General features: G+C 40.4%; 1 protein-coding gene across 1 annotated transcript; it reads right to left on the reverse strand.

Moving 5' to 3' along the window:
• Positions 1-1,706: 1,706 nt before the first annotated feature.
• Positions 1,707-8,179, reverse strand: sost (sclerostin). The gene is made up of 2 exons (XM_036572812.1): positions 7,860-8,179; positions 1,707-4,088 (listed from the first exon to the last, which is right to left on the reverse strand). Exons 1-2 carry the CDS (start codon positions 8,095-8,097, stop codon positions 3,673-3,675), a joined length of 654 nt encoding a protein of 217 aa, XP_036428705.1. The 5' UTR covers positions 8,098-8,179; the 3' UTR covers positions 1,707-3,672.
• Positions 8,180-15,755: the final 7,576 nt, after the last annotated feature.

Genomic DNA, 15,755 nt, shown 5'->3' on the forward strand with positions numbered 1-15,755 from the left:
CATAATTCAGTCTTTAAGATCAACAAAGTCATTCAGCGTGGTTTGATGTGAAATGCTCCATTGTAGGGAAACTTACAGAGTCAGTATTGTTCACAGTGTCGGTGATAGGAACCAGACGTCTGAAGTGTTTAATGCCTCTAAAAGCTCTTTCAAAGAAATCTATCGCACAACAAAGTTACAATTACGTCATGTCTGCTGATGGAGATATTGTTTTAGGATAGTTTTGCAATAATATTTTGGCTTAAAATGTATTTTTTTAAATCCATTCAGGCCAGAGAGGTACATGCAGGGCGTTCTAAGCCAAAAATCTGTTTTTCAGATTTACCACTACTATTTTACCATTGTTCTGGATAGTAAATAAAATGGCTTAATTTGTGTTGTACATATTGTGACCCCTGGTCACTATAATCCCCATTGTAAAGAAATCAGTTAGTAAGTTTCTCAAAAATTAAGCATTTCACATCAAACCACTCTGACTTTATCTACATCTGAATGATTAAATTATGTAGACATTTTGAAAAATCATTGGAATTTTCATTAATTACTCTAATGGTAGCTTGGTCACACTGCAATATGAATAGTGCAATACGAACCTAATCGTAAATCTCCAGACAAGTTCAAACCTTGTCTGGAGACTTACGATTACATTCTATTGACACCTGGTGTTCAAAAGCCTGTTCAGAGCCACTGAGCTTGAGACACCATGAAGCAGCCACTAAAGTGTTAAACACACTCACAGGAGCTACTCCCATCTCTCACATACCCTGGCCTTCCTCCTGGCTGTGGAACACTGTGCCAGGTCACTGCCGAGCAATGAGTGCGTATGGGCGCCGTAACTCAGGGCAGATGCTTTGTCAGCATCAATTTCTTTAGGTACTACTCATGCGTTGCTCTCCAACACTTGTTCTTGAATTACTTGGGAGAACATGCCTGCCAGCTATGTTTGAGTGAAAGCATCGCACGTCAAGCGACTATGGATATGGTTTGATTGTGATATTGAAAATGGCTGTAATAGATGATCCCGGGAGATTAGATAACTATTGTTGAATATTGGCTGCATGAAAAGAAAGCCATTTAGTCCAGAAGGTCATTCTTTTTTTTCCATATTTTGTTCCTTCTCTGTAGTTGATTAGCCCTTTTTTCCACAGAGGCCTGCCATACATTAGGCGAAAGTTTGGAAAATGTTAATTTGTATGATTTACAGTATAAACACCTCATTGAGTTTTGTGCACTGCACAGGCTGGAGCTGGTTAGCTGCGCGTTGGGAGTTCTTCCATGAGCAACTTACACGCTGCACTCGAGCATGTAACAGACATGACAAACACAGAGGCCTTCAAGATTAAGTGGAGTAAGAAAAGCATGACAGTTGTAGTCTTTTTTACGGTCTGAAGCTCGGGACGTGAGTAGCACCTAAAGCTTTGTCAAACAAACGGCTGAATGGAGGTCTATACCTGCAGTTCACCATCCTGCTGTTGAGACTGAACCGTTCACGTCTGACAAACTGATTCTTTTGTGCGAATTCTTTTTTCTTGTCTTTTGTAGTCGTCTTGCTAGACATTCCAAAGCGCAACAAAACATCCACTTCCCAATCGCAGCGCATTGTTTATTGAGGCCTTGCTGAGAGACGGGCTTAGCGTGCAGGGGCAGCCAGAGGAGAAAGAATCTGTCAAAGCACTGTAAAAAGAAGGATAACAAACACACACGCCTTTCTCATATACTTTACTTTATTCATGTTCTCTTTTTGTTAGGAAATTCACTATTATTTTATATAGTACAATAATGGCTATTTTCTACAAAAAAAAAATGCTGCATAAATAATTTAAATGTTGACATTAAAAAATAAATATACAGTTCTTTCTTTGAAGGAGTCCCTCTCAGGGGATCGCTCCGTTGAGCATTCAGTCATTTGGAGGGCTTTTGCTTCATGAGACCACGAAGGTACAGTATGTACAATCAGGCTATACATGACAATTCTGCTTACATGGAGAAAAAAAATCCCTTCCAGTTTCTATTTCAAACAGACAATTGAAAAAGAAGCAAACATGGTCAGTACTGTTTAGAAGACAGAGATGGGGACGCCATGGGGAGAAAACAGTGGAGTTGAACAATGTGCGGAAGCCAGTGGAATATTCTTCGTTACATGTCTGCTGGACGTGGAGACAAAAATGTCTGGATTCCAGAGTTCTCCTACTGTACATCCTGCATAATATCAACATGCACTCACATTTAGAGTTCAGTTCAGTATTTCATTTTGTCTGGTCTCCTTGCTTCAGTAGGGATGTTAAAAACCCCATCAGGATGTTTTATGAATCAATTCTTTTTTTGGGCAGCTCCAGTCACTACATGCATGCCATTTTTCACGTTTCACATTTTCAAGGACATTTCATTCCATCTCAAATGTCTCACTCAGACACCTTCTTGCTTAAATATACTATATATAAGCAAAATATTCATTTTCATAATGATTAGGCTGATAGTTTTACATGAACTTTTACATAATATTAACATGTAGTTTTATATCCTGATTGGTGCTTTATTATCCTTCCATTAAAAGCTTATTACACTTAGATAACCATTAAAACCACCTAGTTACTGCAACTGACCAAGAAGCTCCAAATGGTTTCCAGGGAAGGCGGGGTCTAGAGAAGTATTGTACCCCCAAGGTATGAACAGGCCCAATAGTTGCAGATTCCTAGACACATATGGGCCCCTTTTCTGCTATTCAAACAAACAGGAACTGACCGCGTCTAGAGGAAATGGCTTTTTATGGCTCAAATCCTAAACACAGGAATGGGACTTTTTAGTAATTGGGACAAGTCAGTGGAATACCATTTTGTGCTCTTGGCCCTAAGGGACTCAGCACTGACACAACTGTTCCCACTCTCTGTTCCTGACAGTGGGCTTGGCTCCAGCTGACAGCTCCTATAACGGTTCTTCTGGAAAGGTAAAGGCTGTGGGAATTCTGGTGGCTGGCTGTCAGCCTGTCAGAGGAGCTCCAGGGTTAAAAATGCTGGATCTCGGCAACATGTCATCAGCCAGACGTCTCCCGAGCCCAGCAGCCCTGGGCAGCTGGATCATAAGCTGCAACACCATGCCCCCAAAAGTGATGACTTCATTTCAGCTATACAAACATTCACCTCGGCCACAAGTTCGCAGCACCGCTGGTGGTGGATTTGGTCATGTTGATGGTGGTTAACTTTGGTATTGATGTTCATCTTGACTAGCCTTTAAGTGAACTTCAGGAAAGGGAACTGATTTCGGACTGGGTCAGAGAGGCCCTCCGCAGGAATATCATCGGTCATCGGCTGCTCTACACTAATCTCCCACAACAACGTACCTCCTTTCAAGCAAAAGTCCAATAAAGTCCTCTGGAATTCTGTAATCAAACATCTCTGTTATTTGGAATTATTGAGGCTGAATGGGTCATGCAAACTGTGAGGCATCTTGAAACATACTGGAGACTTGAAAACTGACTGGATGATCGCTTAATAGCTTCATTGACTGCGGAAAATTCAAGAGTTCAATGCTTCAGTCCATAAAACATAATCCTTTTTGCTCAATCTTTTTCCCCTTGCATTGGGACTTGGCAGTATATGATAATGTGTGTGTGAGTATGTGTGCGTGTGTGGAGACAGTCTTCGTATAAGCTCACATAGAGAGAGGGCCTCCTTCTCAGTAGGAGTTGCTGCTGATAGTCGGCTCTCTGCTCCGGCCCCGCGCCTGCTGAAGGCGTGCATGCTTCTTGTTGCGCCGCGTTTTTTGGGATGGTTCCTTGGCATCTGATTGGTTGTGGTGGCGGGTGAAGCGCTTACACTTGCAGGAGGTCACCACGTGGATTTTGTAGGTCCGGCTCTGGCCGTTGGGGCACTGCAGCTGGATACGCTGGGTGCGGGAATGGGCCGGAATGCAGCGGTAGTCGGATGCGCTGCTGCGCCACCACTTGCTCCGGAGGATGGAATTGGGCATGAGGTGAGCAGGCAGGCACTGGCCAGAACACACCAGTTCCTTCACTGGCTTGGCACTACGGCAGGAGCCGTCGGCGATGTATCGAGTGGAGCGCAGCTCTCGACAGCTCACCTCAGACACTCCTAAACACGCGCAGAAAGAGAAAAAAATTAGATCAGGCTGAAATACTACTTCCCTTAGAATTCTGTGCTACCATTCTGTGCTACATCTACTCAAAATGAATCAACTAAATAAAGGGGTATTCCGCCCAATTTTCAAAATTTCTGCATAATTCAATCAATGAAAGTCTTCAAAGTGGTTTCATGTAAAATGTTTCACTAAAGAGAAACTTTTCAACTTCGATTTCTTTACAGCAGTGGTGGAAGAAACCAGGGGTTGTGATGTCTTTTTGTAAATACAAGCATTTTATTTACTACCTAAAAGCACCAGTGAACCTACATGTGCCTACATAAGTTTTAATATATAATGTTGTTAATGGTTAAAATGTAAAATGGTAAAATAAGTTTTGATTGGGGAATATATTGCCTTTTAACACACTACATAACCCCTTTTTTTTAGTCAAAGTTTTTTTACTCAAAGCTATCATAAAACAATATCTCAGGCATTAGGCAGGGTATTTATAACCAATTCATGTAATGAATTTCTGTTAAGAAGCTTTAAGAGGCATTAAACTCCTGTCTGGTTCCTATCACGACCACTGTGAACAATTCTGACTTGGTAGGTTTCTCTAGAACAGAGCATTTCACACTAAATGACTTTGTTTACCAATTAATTAGACTGAAAAAGTTTAAAGTTTAAAAAATAGGTGGAGTTTTTCTTTAAGGAGTCTAAGTAGCAAAATGGTCTGTTTTGCTACTGTACATGTGCCTTAAATTCCTTAAAACCGCAAGGGTCATATGTGACTCACACTCACAACAACACAACCTAGATATTACTTTCATAGTACATGTTTTTGGTTTGGGCGTACAGGCCTAGAGAAAAATCTATAACTGATGTAGAAAACTGACGTTATGTCAAGGCTCTTAGGACTCACATGTATTACTTATAAAAACAACTTCCAACAAACCATCCACTGAAAAGTTCTTTAGGGAGCCAGAAGTGGTTCTTCTATGGTATCAGTCCAAAGAACCTTTTTTGCCACCTTTATTTTAAACTAGGGATGCACAATGATTTCGACACCATATCAGTATTGACAGCTATGTGCTTAAAACATATCAGCATCAGACAGATGTTTAGGTATGACCAGTATTTCAAAACAATATTTTTTGACGCATTCATTGTGTTCCAGAATATAGTGGTGCATTACTATATTTAACTAAATCGCTAGTCACAGCAAACTTATCTGATAGTGTCTGGACGGAATGTAATTCGGATCCAGGCAGTCAAGAAACTGTGTGTGCTGGCACCTCAGTGGGAAATACAAACTGATATAGATTTATTTTTCAACATTGGTTTAGTTTAAACATAACACTCAGCGCAGTTCAAACTTTGTCATGTCAGCTCGTGGCCTAGATCCACATGCTCTTATTCAGTCCGCTGTGTCTCCTCGCTGAATTACAGCACAAGGCACAGGAGGTGTCAGCTAAAGCAGTGATACTGTGGAGGGATCTGTATCCTTCTGCAGCTCTCCTCACTCACAACAACAAAGGATTTATGTATGTGTGATGAGTTCAGGTTTTCCCTCCCTGCCTTTCAGAGAACCTGATCTGTTTTATGAAGGCCCAGTTGTAGTGCTCCCCTCGCTGTGAGAGGGGGAAGGAACTGGAAGCCAGCCAGAGAGAGGTCAACACATTCAGCATGACCCCAAACTGTCCACTAGAGACCGCACACACCCCCCTCTCAGGGACGCAGGGTGTGTGACAGTCCTTTACAGATTAGCTTATGCGCATGGCATTCCATTCTTGTTGATTTGTCACTACAGTCACTTTTTCTGATATTGTTCTGTTTTTTTTTTATTCTATTTTTTATTGACACCTGTTCAAATCTTGTTACTCTGTTTGAAAAGCACCTATTTGCACTTAAAGTGAAACTTTAAAAGTTTTCAAATAAATTGTTTAGATGTTAGCAAAGTCATTCAGAGTAGTTTCATGCGAAATGCTCCGTTGCAGAGAAACCTACCAAGTCAGAATTATTCACAGCGCTGATAGGAACCAGACATCTAGAAAGTTTAATGCCTCTAAAAGCTGCATTATGGAACGCTTTTACATAAAACAGTTGCCTGATGTTTGTGACATTATGATATTTTTGCAAAAGTTTGGCCTAAAATGTATTTCTTTAAGTCTTGGTAAAGAGGTGCATCCAGGGTGTACTAAGGCAAAATAGTGTGCAAAGAAAACCTTCTCTCCTTTACCACTGTCAACATTACATGTAAAAACTCAGAAGACATGCATAGGTACACTGGTCATTTTGGAGAGCAAATAAAATTGGCTAAGTTGCTTTAGACATCGCGACCCCTGGCTCCTATCGCCACCATTGTAAAAAAATCAGAGCTATTAAATTTCTCTACAGGGCATAATTTCACCTCAAACCCTTTCAATTACTTTATTTACATTTCAATGGTTGAACTTAGAAAAAAATGGTAGAATTTCCCTTTAATGCGAATACTCCAGCTACTGGAACTCCCTAATTGACACATTAAATAAGCAGAAGGGTGCTGACATTACTGACAGCCATAATTCAGGTAAAACCTCAGCTAAGAGCTAAGAGTTGAATTTACTGAAGCATTTAGTAACCACAGGTGGGAGTCATTCACTAAAGCAGCGTTGCATTTAAATAACAATTTTAAAATACCCTCAAGAAATTTCCCCACAGACTCTGACCTGCTATTCTGCTTGGAAACATGCTGATGCAATTAGATAGTTATGCAGACCTTGACTAATTGTATAAAAGTGCGGAAATGGCAGGAAAACACTGAGTTATCAGTGCATCACCTGCCTGCAACACACAAGTACTGACTGATTCCTCTCGCACTTTCATATCCTACAGCAGGATTCAGAAACATGCAATGGCACAATTAATTTATTTAAATTAATTAAAAAATGATGCTCTCAAATTGTGTGTAGGCTGTGGAAATTTTTACATACGTGAAATAAAAATATATTGATGAAATCTATCAGTGAGAACCTCTAAACTGTTCCTAAATTCCCCTCACAAGTGCAGTTTTCAACCAGTGTTAACTCTGGTTACCTACAAAACAGGCTTCTTTTCATTTTCAAGAATGTAGTCCCTCACTACAGAAAACCTGTGACTGACTTAGGCTTTATGACCCTCAGGAGGTCATAGTTTCGGACCGCAGAAACTAAAGGGTCACCCGTGTGGCTTAATCCAAACCAAACAAGGAGACCATTCTGATGGCTTCTATGAATAAAGGCTTATAAATGGTTCTTAGCCTGGACATATGGTTGTAGTGAAAACTTTTAGTTAAGTTAGTGAACTTTTACATGTGAATGTTCTCTAAACTTCAAAAATGCTCTTTGAAAAGCTCTTTGGGTCACCGAAAGTGGTACTGCTCCAAAGAGCCCATTTGGCACCTATGAGACTATATCATCATACAGACAATCAGAGCCAAAATGTTATTCAAAATCGTTTAAGCTACTAAATTACTCACTAAAATGCCTGTATGCAGAGTAAAAGGCCAATCCTGTCAAACCATTGAGCTTCAAAGCAAAAGTATTTGCATCAAACCAGAGTGACAGAAGTTAAGTGGCACCTAGAGCTCAGCCAATGAAGCAATTAATCAATTATTCAAACGCCAACGTATCAATCAGTCAAGCGCCTGATCGATTAAACTGCATACTTTACATATCAAACAGTAGTGAAGCTCAGGCTACGCTTCTCTGAACTCTACTGAAACTCAGCTAACAGGTAGGGCTGCGTGTGTCAGAGCTACTTGCCGTATGTGGGGCTGTTAGCTGAGGGCCTCCTGCCCCCGTTCTTCGCCTGGTTCATGGTGTTGTTGCTGAGCGGTGGTCTCTGCTCTTCTGGATGAGGTGTATCCTCGGTGTACTCTGTTATCAGCTCTGTAGCATCGTTCTTCAGGGCTCCCCATGCCCCTGTTCCGCTCAGCCAAAACTGCAGCAGCAGCAGCAGCGGCCACGACTGCACGAGCACCACGGATACAGACACGTGCATTTCTTCACTGATCTCTCCTCTCAGGGCCAGCTTCACTTAATCTCTCCCATCCGGCAGCAGCGCGTCCTCCTTAAGTACCTCAGCGGAGAGCCACGACAATTAAAGCGCTCAGCCCGAGTGGGAGGAGGGAGCGGAGCGGCTCATTCAGAAAGTGATGGGGAGGAGGGGACGCGTGCGCGCGCGCGCCTGTCTGGGCATGTATTGAGCGCTTTGTGGGGACCAACTGTTTCCAAGAATGACGACAGGAAAATACGAACATGTCGCATTAGTGGGGGGCGTTTGGCTGCTCCCCGCGAGGATTTTTGTTTTTGGCTCAGTTGCATTTTCCCCAGGTTAACGTTAACCTCTGGAGGATGCATGTATTTAGCTCTTTGTGGGGACCAACTGTCCCCCTGGTGACAAGAACAGAAAAACATAAAACTTGTCGTTGTGGTGACATTTGTCTGGTTCCTTTTAAAAGCAGAAATGATTTTACACTCTCCAAAAAGGTGCCACATAACGGGCCTTTCAGCAATGCCATGGGAGAACCATGCTTAAAGAACCCAGTTTGAAAGTGAGGTCTACAAATATAAGGGGTTCTTCATTTAACTTTTACATTATGCTGAGGTCCTTTAAACTTCAAAAGGTTCTTTGCACTTACACAAAGATAAATCTCCAAAAAATCTCCACTGAAAGTCTGTAAAAAGTTTTTATATGGTACTAAAAATGATTCTTCTATGCCGTTGCACAAAGAACCCATTCTGGTAGGCCTACCTTTATTTTTAAGAGTGTGTTTAAAACATTAAAAGTGCAATTTCTTTTGCAAGATTACACTCAGAAATATGAACCAAAAGAGGTTGTTCTACTAACATATCAACATCAAATTAATTATTTGTGTTGCCTTAAAGTTTACATACAATGGACAAAGATTAATCAAAGTACATTTCAATAAACAAACACTTTATTTTGATCCGTTTCAGTGAAGCCCAAATAAATTGCACTGAAATAATTCGAGTTTGTTCTATCAGCAGTTGAGCTTTATGTTGAGGTAACAAAGTCTGTGTATACTGTATACTGACTGTTCCCAATTTCATTGAGTGCAAATGTGTGGCATAATTGAACAAAGTTCATATGACAAACTTTGAGCATGGGGCTGGTTTAGGGGTAGGACAATAGCATTAAACTACAGTCACACGGAGGTCATTGGAAAGACAAAGACAAGAATAGAGAGAGAGAGAGAGAGAGACAGAGAGAGATCTTGTAGGACTCTCACTCTTCCAGTAAATGGTGTTTTCCATATCTCCTGTCTGGTCTGTTCTCCTAAAGGTGCTTGAGCTTACATTTGATCTCCTCTATTCCACAGCTGTGATTTACACATGACTTACTTAAAGGGGAGAATGACTGGAGGACAGGTTTTCATGACAGACTGCTTCATACATTAACTTATTTAAGCCAAAATACATGGCTTGCAGTTTTTCCTCAACATCTCAACAGTGTGGCTCCTTCATTAAGACTACTTTCCAGTATGTCTATTTCCAGTATTATTTTACAGAAGCATTTTAATTCAGTCTCTATGATCAGTTCCACTACATAATTAACCCACCGTGTGATGCCCTACGCCCAGCATGGTGGCTTTAAGGACAATTCATCTACCAGTTTTAAAGTCTCTGTGGTAAGAAACTAACAAATTGTTCAGTTATAGATGTTTGACATAATTAGCTCCAACTACTATGACACTGACTCATTTGTACAAATGCTGCCCTCTTGAGGGAACCCAAACATACAGATGACTGAAAAAGAGTGCATAATTTCCCTCCAGAGTGGCTTCCAGTAAAACTTGCCTACTATTCTGGTACATGGATCAAATGTGAGGAATTTCTGTGATTATTGTTTGTCACTTCCTAAAAGCAATACTCTAGCAATTTTCATCCTAATCACACATTGGCTTCTATTAGCAGTGAGTTTGGAGTCAGCAGGCTTTCTGTTCCGTGTCAAAATTATCTGTAGAACTGAGCATGATCTACAGGTGCAGCAGACAGAGGTTAGGTTAAAATGATGCAGAGATATTCCTGCAGTGGTAAGAAACCTTTCTTAAAGTGTAAAGAAATATAATATGTAAGTCTCAGATCGAGACTGCGTCTGAAAGCAGACATTTTTGTGCCTGCGTCGCTCTGATGCGTCACATTGTCTGATCATTTATGGAACTGAAGCCACTGCCACACTGAGGGAATGAAAGGGAAAGAGAGAGTGTTTGTGACTCCTCATCTGTCACTCCTGTCAGCACAACAGAAGGGAAAGATTGTACTGTCCACCGCGGTTCCTCGCTGATTGCACCCTGCGCTCGCTCTCTGTCATTGAAGGACTCTTTTTATACCTCCTTGGGTTTGTGCACTGAAAACGCAGGCTCCAGCCATGCTTTGTCAGGACAGCAGCTTAAGGATAAATAACACTCAGATGTGGCCCAGATTTTGCTCCGGCTGCCAGAAAAGGATATTTTTATAGGAAAGCAGTAACACAACGATAAAGCCGCATAAACAAAGTATTTAACTCTGCAGGACTGACGGTGAGAGGCCTTCAGATGAATAGACCACTAACAGACTTTGCTGGCCACACAATGTTGGAGGAAGCATCCTGATAAGATGACACTGGGTCAAGTCCTAGCAGATGTGTTATTCTTACCAAGAAGTTTTTCAGTCCTGCTGCGTCTCTCCTCTCATGTGGTGGAAATTTACATTCTGCTAAAAAATACAAGGTTACATTTGTGTGGAATAATGCTTACAGAACAACAGATCCCTGCTGCAGAAATATTTTTCATAGTGATGATAGCTATACTGTTGCAAACACTTGAAAAGCTGTAAGGCTGTATCATCTGAATTGAACGTTCTTAAGAAAAATATAGATATTTTCTTTTATTAATGATATCACATTCAGCAATATTTTGCATTCACAGTTAAGCAATAAGTAAACTCACATGGAAACTAGATGGAACTATCTTCTCTAACATACCAGTCATTTTAGTTTAGTTTAAATAAAGTTTAAATGCTGTTCTAAAAGATGATTTCTACATTATTTGATCATTTCCTAGTAATATCTTACTATATACTATTATACTAGTGTTATTATTCTTATTGTTATATAGGGGAGAAGGGTGGTGATTGGCACAGTATTACCTTTTGCTTTTAGGGGCGGGGGGGGGGTTCCTCACAGAAATTCAACATGAAAATGATTGCCTTCTTGACCAACATTCATCAATTGTCAAGAGGCCCGAACATTGCAATCTGTCAAGATGGGGAAAACTTTCTTGTTTTCTATGTTAAACAAAAATACAAAAAAATATTATAGTAGTACAATTCATAGCAGTAAATACATTGCAAAGTAAGATTAATATTAAAATGTATTCATTTTAGTTAGTAAAAACAGCAATCAGCTATACTTTGGTATATTTGGTAAATTTGTGTCCTGATGTGGGTGGGGTTGGTTGGCACATTGGATTTGGAGTTGGTTGGCACCTGTATCAGGCTGCCAAAGTGTAGAGCTATTGTGACAAACATGTTTTAATGTATACTATGCACAGCACACATTAAATAGCATACTAAATAACATAAACAAACTAACTATAATGCAGCATTTATATCGAATGGACAATAAACATTTTAGCGTCGACACAGAAGAAGACACAGAAAACCCTGCACATATGGTATATGGAGCAGTGCAGACACAATATGTAAAAAGTTGTTCTTACCTTTATGCTGTAGGCCATTTCATAGTATCAAGATGAAAATAACGCAACACTGAATCTAAACTACTTAAATATTAAATTAATTAAATTTCAATATCAAATTTTTGATTTAGTTTGAAGTAAAAGCTCTGATTATTTCTATTTGTTGCTTCACTTTGCTTGTAGCTTTTGAACATAAAATCATGCAAAACATGAATTTAGTCATAGAGTAATTCCAGGATTATATTTTGACACAGAAAGTGTCTGCTTTTAGCTAAGATGTTCAGCTTTTATTTGCTGCTAGGTGTGTTATCCTAATGTGTGGAATGCCTGGAATATATGGCTGAGAGTGGAAACTGTGCCAACCAATCCTGTTCTTCCATATCCTGGTCAAAAATGCTTATAAATGGTTTTAGGACTCCAAGCCCTGTGAGTAAAAAGCAAGACCATGCACTAAACAACCAGTTCGTGTTTGAAAGTACTAAACTGAATAGCACATATGATGCCCTGGAATGTTTTACCTCACTTTCTTTTTTGTTCCAGTGGCTGATTTTTCAACTACATATACAGTACCCCAAATCTGATTACATGCAGTACATCTGCAAGGCTTCACTGTTGTAAAAGATTAAGTAATGTATTATATTTCGTCCAGATTACATTGCTTAGAGCATGAGAGAACAGCTTTATTCCAGCTCAGTCATGTGTTTGGCTTAGACTATGTTACGAGTGCTTTGTAACTGAGTCCAAACATATCAAAATCTGTCAGAGATCGAAAGGTTATCTGAAGTTACATGCTTTCCCACTGTGAGACCCTCTGATTTTCAACCCGAAAATAACACATCTGGACTCGGAGAACGCACAATAACTTGTAACATTCCACTCATCATTTAGAAACAAAATCAGAGGTCAGCATCACCTGTAAAGCAAAACTACTTGCCATCTTCTGCTGCTTCAGCCGTGCTACATGTGCCTCATGTTCAAAGGAGCCCATTTGAGTTTAGAAACAGTGGAAACCTCAGCTGCGGTTTCACTCAGAGCTTTAGCAAACCTCACGTACCGCTGGGTCCATGTGTTAACCACCCTGCTTCCTCACTCTTTAGCCAGCTCAAATGAACATTCCGGCCACAGGTGCTATTCTTAGCAGCTCCAGTAATTAGCCAGCAAATTATTCCCTACAAATGTGCAGCTCTTCGAACAGGTTTTATACGTTTTTTTTTTTCTTTTTACAAGATACTTTTACACGGTGACTGCTTGCAGTGAACCTTATGTTTTCTCTAAAACTGGGGTGACATAATAACCTGTCACCAAATTATACCCTGTGGGATTTGAGGTAAACGGAATGAATTTCTTGTGCTTTCAAAAAAACAAAACATGTTGAGAGTATGTCCCAGGAATCTTGCAACATTTCTTGAGTATTCATCAGTATCTTTGGTTTCTCTCTGACTTTGTTACAGTCCAGATCACTTGTTCCGTAACAATTTGAGTCCAGAATGTTCTAGTGAGATATTACAGAGCAACATTTCCCATGCCTCGAAATTCCCCTGTAATTGCTTTGGCATTGTCAGTTCTTCGCCGTGACCTGTGTTTACCATTTGATGTTCTTTGTCAGTGTTATTCATTAAATAGAAAAGCCTTTACTTTATAAGACTGTATTATGCACAGACCATAAATTATGAAAGCTGCATTTGTTTGACCTTTACGAGTGGAGGAGAGAGAAGATGCTTGTGCGCATGCAGGGCAAGTGGGCCAGGATGGAGGAGCTGTCAGAGCAGTAATGGCCAGATGGTTCGTAAATGAAGTTCTCGGTGCACTGCACCAGCCAGTTTTATTAGCAGCACACTGGAGTGACAATCAAAATGGCGTGTGGAGTCTGATTATCATACTCAGCTGGAGCTCAGTAGAGAAAATAGATTTCAGGTCTATTGTGTGATGCTGGCTGTTAAGGTTGTAACCTCATAAAACATGGAATGTATACTGCAATTCTCTCAGAAAACTTTGCTGAAGTTTGCAGGATATCGTGCACAATGACAGATCACACGTACTGGGTACAGCATTGTGGATAACAACATATACTTTGATGCATGGACTGCTGAACTGCGAAGGCCACCTGGTCCTGGCTGATGCTTTTTTGCTATGTGGTCATTGTATAAAATACAGATCTATCCTGCACATACACTTATGTTTAAAAGTATCCAGACACGGCTTCAAATTAGTGACTTTATATACTTTAAGGTGCACCCAAGGTTCTTACACAGGTGATCATAAACCCACGTTATGTGATCCTACAAAGGAAATCTGTCATTTTGCCAATTAACTATGCCCAGTCTGGGAGCACCACAGAATGCTGGTTGTAGTTGAGGGGGGCATCTGGTCAGGTCCTGGGATTTGAACCCAAGGCCTTCCGGTTGCTAGCTCACATCTCCCACCATTAAGCTCTAGGCCATCCCAACTCCATGGAAAAACACTGCCAATAGAATGGGACACTCTAGAGCAGCCACATATAGGTCTAAGGTCACAGGCAAAGTTAAGCGTTGGCTGGAGGGGTATAAAGCCCCCCAAATAATGGCCTGTGGAGCAGTGGATCTGTGTTTTCTGGAATGATAGAGCTCCATCCAATACCTTTGGGATGTGCTTGAGTGTCATTTGTGATCCAAAACTCATCATTCAACATCAATACCTGACCTCACTCTTGGTCTTGTGACTGAATACAATCAGATCCTCAGAGCAATGTCCCAACATTTAGTGTAAAGCCTAGAGTAGAGACTGTTAATGCGGTGGAGGAGGGGACGAACTCCCTATTAACACCCTTGACTTCAGCAGACCACAAACCTTTGGACATATAGTGTATTATGCTTGATGTGAATTTATTATTCTATCAACTCTGTTGCATGAAAATAATGTAGTTGTTAGATATACTAGGTTGATTTGTGTCACAATCACAAGTATTAAAAGTAAACTTTACTTGACCTCTGCTTCTTTATGATCAGTTCTTTTCCACGATTAATTAAATCAAATATCAGAATGCTCTTTACAACCAATGGCAAACTACTATAGGATGTTGGAAGCTCGTAACACGGTGTCATAATGATAACAATGGAGACAACAGTGAGTTATGGCAAACAAATGGAAGAATGAAGTGCCATTTAAAAGGGGGGGTTGGTTGTGTTGGTGCCTGGCCCCTCCATGGTCCATCCTTAGATGTCTGCATTGAAGAGAAAGCTTTAATTAGTCACATGCATAAGTGGATGCCTGTGATGACATGGCTCTCTGAGGCTGAATGGCACTCATGGAACACATAACCACTCATTCATTGGGTGTGATTTTTGTAGTGAAAGTGTTTGTTAGCTCGACAGCTTGGGTATGACCACAGCAGCATGTGCATAATCTTTTGCAGACAGCTTCTCATAAGATCAGTGGGGTCAATTGAAAACACAGTGAGTACACACTGACGTGTACTTTTGATGACAGGAAGGCACAACAGCACACTTGTGTGGAATGTCATAATTTCCCAGAATACCACAGGAAGGTATGTTAATTAAGCATGAAAGTATAAACAGCTTCAGCTGCTGAACATGCGGAATTTATGTGGGTGCTTCGAGGGAGAGAAAAAAAAGAAAGAAAAATAAAGTGTTTCAAGAACAGATTAGAAAAACTTCACAAGTTTGCTTTTTACGGGATTAATAAAAGTAGATAACAAGCATTTGAAAATAATTTTGCTCTCTGGTATCTTATATATATAAAGACTAATCATAAGCAGAGCTAATAAATGGGGTCATGTAACTGTCATGTGAAGGTAGCTGATGATGGAGTCTGAGGAGAGATGGCCACCCACACTGAATCTTAGAGCAGTCTGGAAGCAGGTGGACGAAACCAGAAGGTGAATATTTCTTACAGTCCTGCAATAATGTGCTGTCGCAGCACTTTCTATTTTGCTAAGCTTTCATTTTTATTTTGCTTATTC

This window comes from Colossoma macropomum, unplaced genomic scaffold (assembly GCF_904425465.1).
Source record: "Colossoma macropomum unplaced genomic scaffold, Colossoma_macropomum, whole genome shotgun sequence".
Lineage (NCBI taxonomy): Eukaryota > Metazoa > Chordata > Actinopteri > Characiformes > Serrasalmidae > Colossoma > Colossoma macropomum.

What these genes read in the sequence shown, in the direction of transcription:
- sost (XM_036572812.1), bottom strand. Translation starts at nt 8,097, where the DNA reads ATGCACGTGTCTGTATCCGTGGTGCTCGTGCAGTCGTGGCCGCTGCTG. An exon ending in AGCTAACAGCCCCACATACG is followed by an intron (nt 4,089 to 7,859) that starts GCAAGTAGCTCT and finishes GCGCGTGTTTAG; the next exon opens with GAGTGTCTGAGGTGAGCTGT.